The sequence below is a fragment of the Pneumocystis jirovecii genome (assembly GCF_001477535.1).
Source record: "Pneumocystis jirovecii RU7 chromosome Unknown supercont1.8, whole genome shotgun sequence".
NCBI lineage: Eukaryota > Fungi > Ascomycota > Pneumocystomycetes > Pneumocystales > Pneumocystaceae > Pneumocystis > Pneumocystis jirovecii.
Genome location: NW_017264782.1, coordinates 17,614 through 32,537, shown reverse-complemented (window position 1 = coordinate 32,537; position 14,924 = coordinate 17,614). Strand labels below are relative to the sequence as shown.

Below are 14,924 nucleotides of genomic sequence, written 5' to 3'. Positions count from 1 at the left end.
CAAGAAGCTTAACAGTTATCTACGTCATCTACTGTTACAACTTCTTCTAAAAATTTCCTAATCATTCCAAGAACTTCTGTTTTAAGATCCTCGGGAACAGTGGCTTTAGCATTAAAAAAAATTATTGTAAATATTGTATTTACCCAAACCCTTTGGCTCAATTTCTTTTACTAAAGCTTCAAAATTAGGTTTTTCCTGATGACGTACTTTAACTAAAAATAAAGTTAGTAAAAAAACAATAAACATTGTTAATTACAAAGAGTATGGTCTTTCATATCCGAATACCATCCACATTCGTGAAGTCTTTTAGCTAAATGCGACGAAATACTAAACCCATATTAGTAAGAAAGGTATTTATTTTAGAATTAATAAACTATACCGTTCATATGCTCCTGATTCAACTAATTTTTGATTCACTTGAGCTCTTAAATTAACAATTGTTTCACCAGGGACACTCATATAACAAAAAGTAAACTTGCAACTAATTACTAACAAAAAATAACACGTTCCTTTTAAAATAAAAAGAATAATAAAATAAAAACCTTATTTTCAAATCATGGACTTGAATATCGTCAAACACAAATTTTTTAAAATAAATTATAAAAAAAAGTTTCACAAAATACTTAATGTAATTATTACTAAAACAAGAATAAAAATAGATTTATAAATTAATAAAATAATTTTGTTTTAAAAATAATTAAATTTTTCATATTTATTTAAAAAAAAACTTACCAAAACTATTCTATAAAAATATATTTATTAAATTTAATAAAAAAACTCTTGAAATACATCTATATATAACTTTACATGATCATTTCTATTACAACTAACATCTTTTTAAAAGCCTAAAACTACAATATATCTTTATTTTTCAGTATATGCTTTTTTTACATAGCCTAAATTTATTATAATTCAATTATTTTTTTTAAAAAACAAACCGTTTTATTCATAACAATTATATATACATTATTGATATATCTGCAATTTCAAGAATTCCAGAACACAAATAAATTTATAGCATGTACATTTTTTATTTTAAACTATAAAATTTTCACAGGTATTAATATCCAATTTACAATTTCAAAGTTATTACTGTTTTCATAAATTATCTTAATATATTTTAAAAATTAGAAGATTAAATTCACAAAACTTTAAAACTTTATTAACAGCCTAATACTCTTTATATTTCTTCTAATCACATAATAATCAAGCAACTATATATTATTATTCAATCTTTGAAAACCGATATTACTCTGCTGCAATGCTTCATCAAATACAGGTGAAGATGAACAAAGAAATATATCCTTTTGTTCAATATCTATATCAAAAATGTATCCATTTTCAAGTGATACAAGCTTATCAAAAGTAGAAAACTTAGTTGGATCACTATTAGATCTTTCTTTGTTTAATTTTCTTTTTATGTTATATCCAATATATTTTTCTGAATTTCTTCTAAATATTCCAGGACGCACAATTTCAAACTTTGAAAGACAATTCATCCAACTCGGACCCTGGTTATTTTGAGTATATGTTGTTGTAAACGAAAAAGAATTCAAATGCTTCCCAAGAGTAAAAATTGCAACAGAAGAACCATGTACAATTATCGATGACAGTACTAAGAATGATGTAACAGGCCAAATTATCCGTATTAACCTATAATAAGGAGTAACTGGGTCAGTAGGAAGCTTATCCAAGGGCTCATTAGTCCTAGTTTCTAATTCTGCACGAGCTAAAATAGAAACGAATATAGCACCTACACCCATTGGGCCAAAATGTCCACAAAAAACTATAAATATTAACTAAAAAGTAATCTTAAAAAGAAAAACCATTACAAGCTTCCCTCCAAGTATGAAGATCAGGAATTAAAGGTTTTAATAAAAGAATAGCGGGAATACGTCGAAAAAGTAACACACAAGTTGCAATAATGAACAATTTTAATGGAGTTACTCCAAGTTCAGGTGTATTATATTGTTTCCATGGTATTATAGCACCCCAATATACAAAAAATGCAAGATTAAGCAACAAATCAATAACATTAGAAACATGAGATTCTTCTGTTTTTTTTGAAAACCAACCACTAAAAAATTTAACAAAAGAAAAAAATAGTAAACATACTCCCATGAAAATGCAGTTCCAGCAGAAAAACTAACCAACAAATCATCTATTCCTATTAAAGTTCCAATTCCAGCACAAAATAATGATAACACAAAATAAAACACAAGAAATGATTCTCTATCAATTAAATTATGCTTTTCTGCAAATCTTACAGCTTTCCGACCCAAAATTCCAATAAAAGACCCTAAAATACAACCAAAAACAACTTCGTAGAATATTTTTACAAGAAAAAAATTACTAATAGTTTTTATTCCAAAAGAGTCTATTAACAACTGTAATCCAATAAACAAAAAAGGAAGCTATTCTAAATTAAATAATTATTAAAAACGATAATTAAAACAAACAGCAAACCCATCATTACATCCAGATTCACATGATAAAATATTTCGAATATGTCCAGGAATCCTTTTAGAAAATTCTCCTTTTCCTACTATAGAAGAAGCAAGAACAGGATCCGTTGCAGTAACACATGCGCCTAGTATTAAAGCTTCAACCTAAAATCAAATAAATGAAAAATACAAAATTATAAAAACGTACAAAAAAAAGATATGGTATCAGTAAATACATAATAGTACTTGTAATGACCCATCCAAGAATCATAACAGGACATAATAGCATAACAAGACTCCTCCAATGTTTCAATACATATCCCTTAGGTAATTCTACACCAACAGCAAAAACCTGAACAATCAAAACAATACGAGAAAGCTCAAGAGTGTTATAATCTATTAATTAATTAATAAGGTAACAGTTTTATACTTATAATCTTACCAACATTTCCCCATGATCCAGGGTCAAATATATTAATAGAATAGGGTCCAAAAATAATACCTATAACTGTTGCTACCACTAAAAAGATTAAAATAATAAAAAAAAATCAAAAAATAATACTTGCTTCCCCAATATACAATTTCTGCTTAATAAAAAGTGAAACAAGCATAAAAAGAGACGTAAAACAACCGAGAATTGCATAAGCAATATGTGGTTTTGAAATATCTAATTGATTCCATACCATATATTCAACAACCAAAATGAAAACAACACTAATGAAATTTACTAAAATTATAATATTCTTAAACAAAAAAGCGCGTATAGAAATAAACTAAAGACAAAAAAACAATTGTTTATCGATGTTATCAAATGTCTAATATCGATCAACAAATGAACACTTTCTGTTTATAAAAACACTAACATTTAATTCTATATAACACCAAAAAAGAAAATAACCATACATCATTCCTTTTATATTCTAAAATAATATCTAATTTTTAAATTTTTATAATATCTATTTTTTCAATCTTATGTTTAACCAAAAACTTAAATTTCAAAAAAATAATAAAATACATTAAAATTAAAAATATAATATCTAAGTTACCAACTAAATTACAGTAATTCTTTCTTTGTCATTCTATTATACTACTTATATTTATTAGGATTACTATTTTTCATTGTTACTAACTTTTATAATAATCTTTGGACTAACATCAAATATTGTATCTTAAAACCCATCTTTATACAAAAGAAAACAAATTTTTCTTTACAAGAAGAAATATATAATTATTCGTTATTATAATATTATATACAAAATAACAATAGTCACAATTTTCAATATAAAACCAAGACAAAATATAATAAGATATAAACATTTCTATAAAAATACTTAAAGGTTTTTCTAAATGTAAAGCATCTATTATATCTTACTCTTTATATTTTATTTAGTCATATTTCCTAACCTTTACTCTTAGTTCTAATTCAAAATTAAAAACTCATTTTACCAAATATTTATTAGTAATTATATTTTTATACATAGGTTATTACTACAAGAAAAAATTACAATGCAAATGAAATTCCATATACTGTTTAAATCATATCTATTTTAAAGATTAAAAAAAGCCATCGACAAATTAATTAAAAAAAGGTTAGAAAAACAAAACATTACAAAAAAATATTTTACTAAAGACAAAAAAGAGATTAAGAATTTTTTATATTCGTAAAAAATTGCACTTATAAATCTAGCATTTTTATTTGAATAAGAAAAGAAGTCTTAATTTTGATATTGAATTTTGAATTATTTTACAATTATGTCAAATGCGACGACAATAAATCAAGGGGAATCTAATAGCAAAAAAACAAGCGTTGTTATTAAAGGTAAAAACATTTTCAGAATGTGTTTAACATTTATTATTTATCTTTTAGTGGGTATGATTGGTGACTCCCAAATAGGAAAAACAAGTCTTATGGTGAAATATGTAGAAGGCTCTTTTGATGAAGGTGAGCCGTAATTCCAATATGTTTATGTTAGCGCTTACAGAATCTAAAAAGATTATATTCAAACTCTTGGTATGTCTTTTAATTTCCACTAAACTGAGTACTAAATTAATTTCCATAGGTGTAAACTTTATGGAAAAAACAATTTCTATCCGGAATACAGAAATTACATTTTCTATATGGGATCTTGGAGGACAACGCGAATTTGTTAATATGCTTCCATTAGTCTGCAATGATGCAGTTGCTATTTTATTTATGTTCGATTTAACACGTAAGAGTACACTTAACAGTATAAAAGAATGGTATCGACAGGCAAGAGGCTTTAATAAAGTAAAAATCGTTTCCTTTCTTTATTACTTAATACTAAGTTCTAAAAGACTGCCATTCCTTTTCTCGTTGGTACTAAATATGACCATTTTGCGAATTTTCCTAAAGAGGATCAAGAAGAAATAACTAAACAAGTATCTTACAGCCATAACTACTATGATATTTTATTAATAATATGAAAGGCTAGACGTTTTGCTCGAGCTATGAAAGCATCACTTATCTTTTGTTCAACATCACACTCTATTAATGTACAAAAAGTATGAATAAATTATATAGTTTTTCATTTTTATTAAATTATTTAAGATTTTTAAAATTGTACTTTCAAAAGCATTTGACTTAAAATGTACTATACCTGAAATAATTAACATTGGAGAGCCAATATTAGAATATACTAATATTTAGCAATATCTTTTTTATCTTTTATTTAATAATACATATTTTTGCATATTTAATATCAAAAAAATTAATTTCTAAAAATTTATACAATCTATGAAATTAATATTATTTATCGATATTTTTTATAGGATTTAAATATTTAAGTTTCTCGTATGTTTAATCTTTTGATTTTAAAATCAATTTGAATTTAGAAATCTAAATTTTATATTTTTAGGTTTCGTATTTAAATATATAGAACGTATTAAAGGAAATCATTTATATTTTTTATAATACATTTTAATTAGAAGTTAAAAAAAATAAATATTTCCACTTCTAAGATTTTTTACTTTAAAAAACTGTATACTTAAATATTAAAAATAAGGTTGTCCGATAAATATATTAAATTTTCTTAACATTTTTTAATTTTTTTATAAAATTATTAAATTATCTTTTAACTAAAATTTACTATTTTTAATTAACGAAACAATTTTATTACAAAAATTTAATCAAAAACATCTATAACAAATAATTCATTATACAAGTAATTTCCTATTTTAATAAAAAGTATTATAAAATTTAAAATTTCATCAATCATTAATCATCTTATATTATTCTTTATAAAATATAATAATATTCTAAAAATAATTATTGTATATTATAAAATAAATTATATTGATTCATAAAATTAAAAATTAACACGAATAAATACTATAAAATATAGATGATATACTAATTTATCAGCTGTAAAAACAGCCATTTTTAATAAAAAAGAAATTGGTACCACTGGGGTTCGAACCCAGGCCTCTTTCGAGATGAGAGATATTAAAGGCTTAAATCTCACGCCTTGGACCAACTCGGCCATAGTACCATTTACGAAAATATCTCAAAAATCATATAAAAAGTAATATATTTTTAATTTTATAATATAAAATAAAAATTAATTGAAATTAAAAAAATTTCTAAATTCTTAATATTCTTATTTTTCATAGAAATGTTATATTTTAATACTTATATCGATTTAATAAATCTTTAAAAAAGTTTTCAATATTCTATGTATAATTTTATCATATATTTTTTCATAAAAACATTCATAGAAAATATAATAATAAATATAAAATTAACAATACACTTTTTATATAGTATTTATTAACATAAATACAATGAAAACAATTTTTATAAATTACATCTTTAAGCTTTATATTTTAAACATTAAAATGATGTTTTTAAAATAACTTTTTAAAACATTCATTATTTTCCAAGACAAAAAAACAAATAACAAAGATATTTTCAAACTTCAATTCCAATATTTATTTTTTGAATATGATATAATAATACTAAGATAGATATTCATATAAAAAATAAAATTACAAAATCTAACTATATAAATACATAATATGTCCACATAACAAATAAACACCTAAAACATTTTAAAATATGAACATAAAATCATTTTTTAATGAAATTAATTATATTTAAAATAATTATTATATAAAAATTATTAGATATTGAACATATATATAATAGTTTTTTTTACATAATTTATTATCATTTTAACTTTTTAAAACTTATTTTTTATAAAATCCAAAGATCGATACTAAATCCAAATTTCTAAAAAATCACAGAAACGAAAAAAAACTAAAAGAAAAAAATTGATGTCAGGAGAATTGTCAGGAGAAAATTCAAAAAACGAAAAAATGGAGGAACAGTAAGTTTCTATAAGTCTTTTTTAATTGCCAAAAACAGTTAATATGCGTAAATTTTAGCCTAGAAAAATTAGATAATAAAAATATTTCAGCAATGTCTATCTTGCGGAAGAAAAAGAAACATAACTGCCTTATTGTTGACGATGCTATTAACGACGATAATAGCGTAATTAGTCTTAGTAATAATACAATGGAGCTATTACAACTCTTCCGTGGAGACACTGTATTAGTTAAAGTATTTTACTTTATTCAATTATCAATATTTAATAAATTAATAGGGAAAAAAAAGAAAAGATACAGTCTTAATTGTCCTTGTTGATGATGATATGGAAGATGGCATTGCCCGAGTTAACCGAGTTGTTCGAAATAATCTTCGTGTTCGTCTTGGAGATATTATTACAATTCATCCCTGCCCTGATATCAAGTATGCATTAAGAGTATCCGTCTTGCCTTTAGCAGATACTGTTGAAGGTCTTACTGGTTCCCTCTTTGAAGTTTATCTTAAACCATATTTTGTTGAAGCCTATAGACCTGTTCGTAAGGGAGATCTTTTTACTGTATTACCTATTTTTATCAATTTTTAAAAACTTATTAGTACCAGGTGCGTGGGGGAATGCGACAAGTAGAATTTAAAGTTATTGAAATTGATCCCTCTGAATATGGTATTGTTGCTCAAGATACAATTATACACTGTGAGGGGGAACCTATTAGTAGAGAAGAAGAAAACAATCTCGCTGATGTAGGATACGATGATATTGGTGGATGTAGAAAAAAAATGGCGCAAATTCGTGAACTGGTAGAACTACCTCTTCGTCATCCACAGTTATTTAAAAGTATTGGTATTAAACCGCCTAGAGGAATTCTTCTATATGGGCCTCCTGGAACTGGAAAAACACTTATGGCAAGAGCTGTTGCCAACGAAACTGGTGCTTTCTTTTTTCTTATTAATGGCCCTGAGATAATGAGTAAAATGGCAGGAGAATCAGAAAGCAATCTTCGAAAAGCATTTGAAGAAGCAGAAAAAAACTCTCCATCTATTATTTTCATTGACGAAATTGATTCTATAGCTCCTAAGCGTGAAAAAACAAACGGGGAAGTTGAGCGTAGAGTTGTTTCACAATTACTTACTTTAATGGATGGAATGAAAGCTCGTTCAAATGTGATCGTAATGGCAGCAACTAATCGTAAATATTCCATTGTGTCCTTTTTTAACTAAACAATTATAGGTCCTAATTCTATTGATCCTGCTCTTCGTCGATTTGGTAGATTCGATAGAGAAATCGATATTTCTATACCAGATCCCACTGGAAGACTTGAAATCCTCCAAATCCATACTAAAAATATGAAATTAGGGGACGATGTTGATCTTCAACAAATCGCATCAGAAACTCATGGTTACGTTGGTAGCGATATTGCATCTTTATGTTCTGAAGCAGCTATGCAACAAATTAGAGAGAAGATGGATCTTATAGATTTGGAAGAAGATACTATCGATGCAGAAGTTCTTGATTCTTTAGGAGTTACAATGGAAAACTTTAGATTTGCTTTAAGTGTTTCAAATCCATCTGCTTTACGTGAAACTGTTGTCGAAGTACCTAATGTTCGATGGGAAGATATTGGTGGACTAGAAAATGTTAAAGCAGAGCTTAGAGAAACAATTCAATACCCTGTAGAACATCCTGAGAAATTTATTAAATTTGGAATGTCACCAAGCAAAGGAATATTGTTTTATGGACCTCCAGGAACTGGAAAAACTTTACTAGCAAAAGCCATTGCAAATGAATGCGCAGCAAACTTTATTTCTGTAAAAGGACCAGAATTGCTTTCTATGTGGTTCGGTGAAAGTGAATCAAACATAAGAGATGTAAAATATCTTGCTTCCTTCTCAAATTACTTAAAAAAATAGGTTTTTGACAAAGCACGAGCTGCTGCACCATGTGTTATATTTCTAGACGAACTCGTATATTTTTTTCAATTTTTTTACAATATATTAAAGTATATATAGGATTCTATAGCAAAATCTCGAGGAGGTAGTATTGGCGATTCAGGGGGAGCTTCAGATCGTGTAGTAAATCAACTTCTTACTGAAATGGATGGAATGACAACCAAAAAAAATGTATTCGTTATTGGTGCTACTAATCGTCCAGATCGTATGTAATTTATTATGAGTTCTCTACTGCTTATATTTTTACAGAGATCGATCCAGCTCTTATGCGTCCTGGGCGTTTAGATCAATTAATTTAGTAAAATAACATATTTCATTTTTATTAATATTGATATATAATAGCGTCCCACTTCCTGATATGGCATCAAGATTAAGTATTCTTAAGGCTCAACTTCGTAACAGTCCTGTTGCAGCAAATGTTGATCTTTCTGCAATTGCAAAAGCAACACATGGGTTTTCAGGGGCAGACTTAGCAGGATTAACCATGAGAGCAGTAAAATTAGCAATTAAGGTTTATATTTCATATTTTTTAATTTATAATTTATCTAATTTTTTCCTTAGGAATCTATATATTTTGAAATTGAACGAGAAAAATCCCAAAAAGAAAAAAATGAAAATGAAATAGAAGATATAGAAATGGATGATCCTGTTCCTGAAATCACTAGAGCTCATTTTGAAGAGTCAATGAGATATTCACGAAGGTATTTATTAATAAATCGCATCTTTTTAAATAATTTAATGAATATAGATCTGTATTAGATTCAGATCTTAGAAAATATGAAATGTTTGCAAATCAATTCCAACAAAATCAAGGCTTTAGTACATTTAAGTTTGATGATTCTATAAATAATAATGGGACAGAAAATTTACCTAGAGGAGCTGTATTTAATGAAGAAACAGGTGACGATCTATATTCATAGGCAGCACATGATCTCATATCAGTAACACTTCACATTTACAGTTTTCTTAAAGAAATATGCTAAATAAAATAAAAATCTATCGAATTAATATATCTTATCACTAAAATCATAGCTATGTTTTATATTTTATAGAAATATATTTTAAATAATTTAACTACTCATTTACTCATTTAAGTTAATTTTTGTAATTAGCTATACATGAAATATATTGAAATTTTAATTTATTGCTATTACATTTTAATAAGATCTAATTAATATTTAAACCTTATTTAAATCAATTTTAAATCATAAAGAAATTTATAAGTATTGTGAAATATTTTTCTGTTTATGATTTCAGAAAAAATGAATTCATTATTTTTTTCAACATTATGTTAAAATGTTTTACAATATTTATAAATTTAATTTTCATAAAGTTAAATAATTTATCAAATATTAAACAAAAAAACATAATTAAAACAACTTAAATTAAAATTTAATAATAATAATATCTATCATCATATAAAAGATGTGATACTAGGTTTATTTAATATCATGATTCGTTAGAAATATTAACTCCATAAAATCTTAATATTTTTTATAAAATTATTATAAATAAATTTCAATTATCAACAACTATTTTTAATATTATACATAATAATTATCAAAAAAACATTAATATGCAACATATTTATAAATACTATTTAAATTTAAAATAGAATTATATACTATTTTTTTCATCAAGTAATAATATTCTATATTCCCAATAATTTTTCCTAATAATATCATATTTATTAATCAACAACTGTATAGCCTAAAAATTAAATCAATACCAAAATATCATAAGTTTCACCTTTTTTGCATCTACTATAGATGCTTTGTTTAAAGAATATATATCAACTAGAAACTCTAATGCTTCAGAAGACATTCTTTGATTCTCTTCTGGATCTAAGGAAGCATATTGAAGACAAAATGATTCCAAAAGAGAAATATTTAGGTCATATTTTTCAAATATTCTAATATAGTTATAAATAATAAATAAATGACCCAATATACCCTCTAAGATACAACCATGGACTAGGATTTTGAGGAGAAAATGCTATAGCATCTTTGCAATACCTTAAACAATTATAAATCAAATAACCAATTAATCTATTTAAACTTACTTTATTTCTTTCTCTAAAATATCATTCGAAACATACTGATTATTCCTAAAAACAATATAAAACCTATGATTCCATGCAGAATTATTCCGAATGTCTTGTTTTAAAAGAGAATTAATATAAAATAATTCTATATCCCATAAATTGAATCGCTCTATTAACCATTGTCTAATAAACATAAATATAATAAATATATTAGCAAACATAAAAACCGATAAGACCACGCATGATAATTCTTAGAATCCTTTTCTAAAACTTGAGCCAAAAATTTTAACTCTGTTGATGGATCTCCATACATATCCATAAGAAGTTGTCTATAATGCCTTTATAGTTTAATAAGATATTAAAAAAAAAAAATCAATAACCATAACTGATAACTTTTAGGATGTAGCTTACTCAATTTTTCAATCCATAAAAGTTCTTGGAAAATATCTTTTTTAAGATTTATTAAAACTTTCATCCTATAAGCCCTAAATAGCATTAATAAAAGAAAAAGGTTTTTATTAAAACAACCATACTGTATAATGCGCAGGATTCATATTAATAAGATACGTAGTAAGTTTCATTGCACGCTCAGACATCTCTTCTTTAATCATTATTGCTTTTAAATAAGCCATTGCTTCAGAATAATCTGCAGGATAAGCAATAGGTGCAATAGTATTAACATCATAGTCCTGAAAAACAGGATCAAGGCCATCCTCGTTATCAAAATTCAATATTTTTTGCAATTCTAATTTCCAAGAATTTAAATTATCCATTTTTAAAAATTTAAACGAATTAAAAATATTTAAAAAACAATAAAAAAAATAAATATAAATTACAAACATTATGTCCAATATTTCCAATGCTTTGTTTCCTCAAGTTCTAAAAAATCCATAAATTCTTTTCTATTTTTAACCTCTATAAATTTTCTATACAAATCATCATCGCAATTAAACATCCCTACGCCTTTATCACCAAGTGTAACTTTATATACATCAAACCCATTAGAAACTAATTCTAACTGAAATTTATGAATATCATAATCATTTAAACCTTAAAATAATTAAAAAAATAACTTAAAGTAACATTACCTTCTCGTAATAGTATTACAACGCAACCACCCCCGCCTGCGCCTGTTAACTTAGTCCACCCAATATCATAGTCATTCACAATTTTAACAATCTTTTCAAATTTTTCATGACCTACGCCAAGAGCGCACAAAAGATTATGATTAATACGCATTAAAGTCCCAATTTGTTGATGATCTAAATGACAATTTCCATATTTCTGACTCTCTTCATATAGCAATTTAAAATTCATAGAAATATGATCTATAGAATTAAAAATACATGATACAATATCTTTATAATTTTGATAAAGACTTTTAACATTATTAACTAAATCAGATGTTGACCGAGTTTGTAAAGTATTAACTAATAATAAGGGTAAAGTAGGAAAACTTTAAAAATTAGATAAGTATCAAAATAAAAACAACGCATTATTTACCCATGCAATATTTCGGAAATAAATGAAGGTTTTGTATTTATTTTTCGAAAAAAAACAACATTACCTTCACTTGAAACAATATTGTCAATCCCACTTGGATTTTCATGAATACACATTTCACCATTAAATGCCCATGAATTAATTATAAACAAAGCTTTCTTATCTGACAATGTGCCATTAGGAGGATTAATATGCCCATTAAATAAAAGCAAACCAGTAGCTAAACAAACAGATAATGATGCACTAGATCCAAGACCAGACCCTATAGGTATTGCAGATCTTAAAATAAATGTAAAAGATTTTGATTTATTATATTTTGACAAATTCATATACATATACAGAAACGCCAAAATTGCTTTGGAACAAAATGATGATTGGTCTTTAACAAAATACATTAAACGAGAAATATGCGCTTTATTAAGTTCTAAAGGGGGTGAAAGAGGGTCTAATAGATCTTAGATATATTTAAAATTAAACACGAAACAAAAACCTTGCAAAGAAAACTCATTCCAAGGAAAATCATCTTGTTTCCATGATTTCTCTAAATTAATATCAGGAAACTTAATACACACAATAGATTCTTCTGATTCATGAGAAAATATCATTAAATATGTTCTCAGAGAAACAGACGCAGCAATTGCAGCCTAAGATTACTAAGCTAATGCTTTCAAATACAGAAACGTCTTCAAACTTTTCCATAAACAACAGCATGTTCACTCAAGATGTTTAGTAAATAGATAATCATCTCTATATTTACCCAAAAAGAATTATCTTTCCTGGAGAAGAGACAAAAAGAGCTTTCATCTCAATTCAAAATTATTTTAATTTATCTCAAAATAGAATTTTAAATTAAAAGCAAATTAAAATCTAAATTTTAACGTTAAAATCACAGATAATTCTTTATCCTAAATTCGATATGTTAACCTTACCCTAACTCAGGAGATTCCTAGTATATTTAAAATTAACTCAGCAAAAAGGCAAAATCACAAAACCTAAAAATAAATATAAGTCAATAATAAAATAAGTATGCTTTACATTAAAAAATTAAGTGAATTCATATTAAAATTTTTTAAATTATATTATTTTAAAATATTCATTTTAAACTTTTATATAAATCTAAAAAATTTCATGAAATTAATAAAATATATTAAAATAAATAATAATATTAAAAATTAAAAACATAAAGAAATATATGTTTATTATTCCATATTATTTAATACCCATTTATAGTTATCTGCTTTCCAAATCATATTTTTTAAATTTCAATTTTTTTTAGTAAGTATAAAAATTAATAATATTAACATAGTATTATAAAACTTATCGCTATGACTAACATTGATGATTATTATATCCAATAATAATATTTTTTTTACTAAAAATGTAAAAAAGTTGGAAAAAAACAAAAAAAGATATTTATCAAGTTACACTAACCAACTCAAGAACCAAACAAAATAATAGAATCAGAAAAAACATATCATTAAAATAAAGTAAATAAAACAAATATAAATCTAAAATAATAATGAACTTGCTCCTAATATTCTTAAAGTGCTATTAACTCACAAAAAAATTAAAAAAATCAAAAATATTCAAATAATACCAATTACCAATGAATAATGATTATAGAAAGTATTAAACTGATAATTTTTAAAATACTTAAAATTTAATTAATTTTTTTAAAAATTTTAGAAAATTAAAATACAATTAAACTATTTTTCTTAAAAATTTACAAAAAAAATTTTAAATAGAAATGACTAAAAATAAAAAAAATAATACATACTTTTTAATAATATATACTATACTGTTCTTATGGTATATCAATTTAGCATAAATCAACATAAATACTTATGATAATATAAAAAATGCGTAAGTCATAAGAAAAATGTAAAAGTATTAAAAACGCATGAGTAAATAATAAAATATACATATAGTTGCATAAAAACAAGTTTTTTATATATTAATTTTAAAACTAGAAACAATAAACAAAACAGAAATACTATAATCTATTTGAAGACAACTAACATTATATACAAGTCACTTATTCATTTTAATCTAATAAGTATAAAAATTCTACTATTTTAAATGCTATATGTCTAAAATATCTACTTCGTTTTAATAACTTATCGTATTATTATTCATCTTTATAAAATTAAAATACCATTCAATAATTACGAGTATAAATTCCCATTATCAAAAGTATAAAAAATTTAAATAATACCAAATATAATAAATATTCATAAGAATTCCTATATATTTTTCTATTTAATAAATGAGATAAAAATTTCATTACAGAAACAAAATATCATAATAATCTAAAAATTGTCAAAATACTAAATTTTCTAAACGAAGATTGTGAAAAAATATTTTTTAATAGAAAATCATATAAAAATTTATTTATTATCAATTGAACTAAATTATCACAGAATAATTTTATTTATTAAAAATATTTAAAATTTATATTTAAAAAAATATCTCAAAGTCATGCAAATGAATAAGTTGAATTTAATTATTCCAAAGATAAAAGTATTATTTTTTTTTTTTCAAAAAAATATTTTTAATATATTCTGCCTTCAATAACATTTTAAATGCTTAAAACTTATATCAAAATGCAAATTAATATTGTATACACTATTTCATAATTTATAAT

The 14,924-nt window shown here is 24.4% G+C and overlaps 7 protein-coding genes and 1 non-coding gene across 8 annotated transcripts; 2 read left to right on the top strand and 6 right to left on the bottom strand.

Annotated features, from left to right (window-relative positions):
* Positions 1-8: 8 nt before the first annotated feature.
* On the bottom strand, positions 9-459 carry T551_01868 (uncharacterized protein; the record flags this gene model as incomplete). The annotated part of the gene is made up of 4 exons (XM_018374131.1): positions 9-103; positions 144-212; positions 257-327; positions 380-459. 4 exons carry the CDS (start codon positions 457-459, stop codon positions 9-11), a joined length of 315 nt encoding a protein of 104 aa, XP_018229485.1.
* A 755-nt stretch (positions 460-1,214) lies between these two features.
* T551_01867 (sodium/hydrogen antiporter) lies at positions 1,215-3,130 on the bottom strand (the record flags this gene model as incomplete). The annotated part of the gene is made up of 7 exons (XM_018374130.1): positions 1,215-1,786; positions 1,833-2,077; positions 2,116-2,414; positions 2,460-2,609; positions 2,653-2,840; positions 2,887-2,964; positions 3,007-3,130. The coding sequence occupies 7 exons, from the start codon at positions 3,128-3,130 to the stop codon at positions 1,215-1,217; spliced, it is 1,656 nt and encodes a 551-aa protein (XP_018229484.1).
* Positions 3,131-4,196: 1,066 nt separating this feature from the next.
* T551_01866 (septum-promoting GTP-binding protein 1) lies at positions 4,197-5,112 on the top strand (the record flags this gene model as incomplete). The annotated part of the gene is made up of 6 exons (XM_018374129.1): positions 4,197-4,386; positions 4,438-4,455; positions 4,505-4,713; positions 4,761-4,844; positions 4,893-4,967; positions 5,014-5,112. The coding sequence occupies 6 exons, from the start codon at positions 4,197-4,199 to the stop codon at positions 5,110-5,112; spliced, it is 675 nt and encodes a 224-aa protein (XP_018229483.1).
* Positions 5,113-5,860: 748 nt separating this feature from the next.
* Positions 5,861-5,953, bottom strand: T551_05019. The gene has a single exon. It is a non-coding gene; the product is annotated as a tRNA-Leu (tRNA).
* Positions 5,916-6,535, bottom strand: T551_01865 (uncharacterized protein; the record flags this gene model as incomplete). The annotated part of the gene is made up of 7 exons (XM_018374128.1): positions 5,916-5,967; positions 6,094-6,134; positions 6,172-6,213; positions 6,270-6,278; positions 6,379-6,419; positions 6,464-6,502; positions 6,526-6,535. The coding sequence occupies 7 exons, from the start codon at positions 6,533-6,535 to the stop codon at positions 5,916-5,918; spliced, it is 234 nt and encodes a 77-aa protein (XP_018229482.1).
* A 202-nt stretch (positions 6,536-6,737) lies between these two features.
* On the top strand, positions 6,738-9,653 carry T551_01864 (cell division control protein 48; the record flags this gene model as incomplete). The annotated part of the gene is made up of 11 exons (XM_018374127.1): positions 6,738-6,790; positions 6,849-7,023; positions 7,067-7,345; positions 7,390-7,972; positions 8,015-8,652; positions 8,695-8,748; positions 8,794-8,938; positions 8,983-9,031; positions 9,076-9,244; positions 9,295-9,434; positions 9,482-9,653. 11 exons carry the CDS (start codon positions 6,738-6,740, stop codon positions 9,651-9,653), a joined length of 2,457 nt encoding a protein of 818 aa, XP_018229481.1.
* A 697-nt stretch (positions 9,654-10,350) lies between these two features.
* T551_01863 (bifunctional protein farnesyltransferase/protein geranylgeranyltransferase) lies at positions 10,351-11,550 on the bottom strand (the record flags this gene model as incomplete). The annotated part of the gene is made up of 7 exons (XM_018374126.1): positions 10,351-10,443; positions 10,483-10,645; positions 10,686-10,748; positions 10,796-10,960; positions 11,005-11,115; positions 11,158-11,262; positions 11,306-11,550. 7 exons carry the CDS (start codon positions 11,548-11,550, stop codon positions 10,351-10,353), a joined length of 945 nt encoding a protein of 314 aa, XP_018229480.1.
* A 68-nt stretch (positions 11,551-11,618) lies between these two features.
* Positions 11,619-13,084, bottom strand: T551_01862 (mevalonate kinase; the record flags this gene model as incomplete). Its single annotated transcript, XM_018374125.1, has 6 exons — positions 11,619-11,827; positions 11,866-12,233; positions 12,281-12,725; positions 12,771-12,924; positions 12,972-12,996; positions 13,038-13,084. The coding sequence occupies 6 exons, from the start codon at positions 13,082-13,084 to the stop codon at positions 11,619-11,621; spliced, it is 1,248 nt and encodes a 415-aa protein (XP_018229479.1).
* Between the last annotated feature and the right edge of the window lie 1,840 nt (positions 13,085-14,924).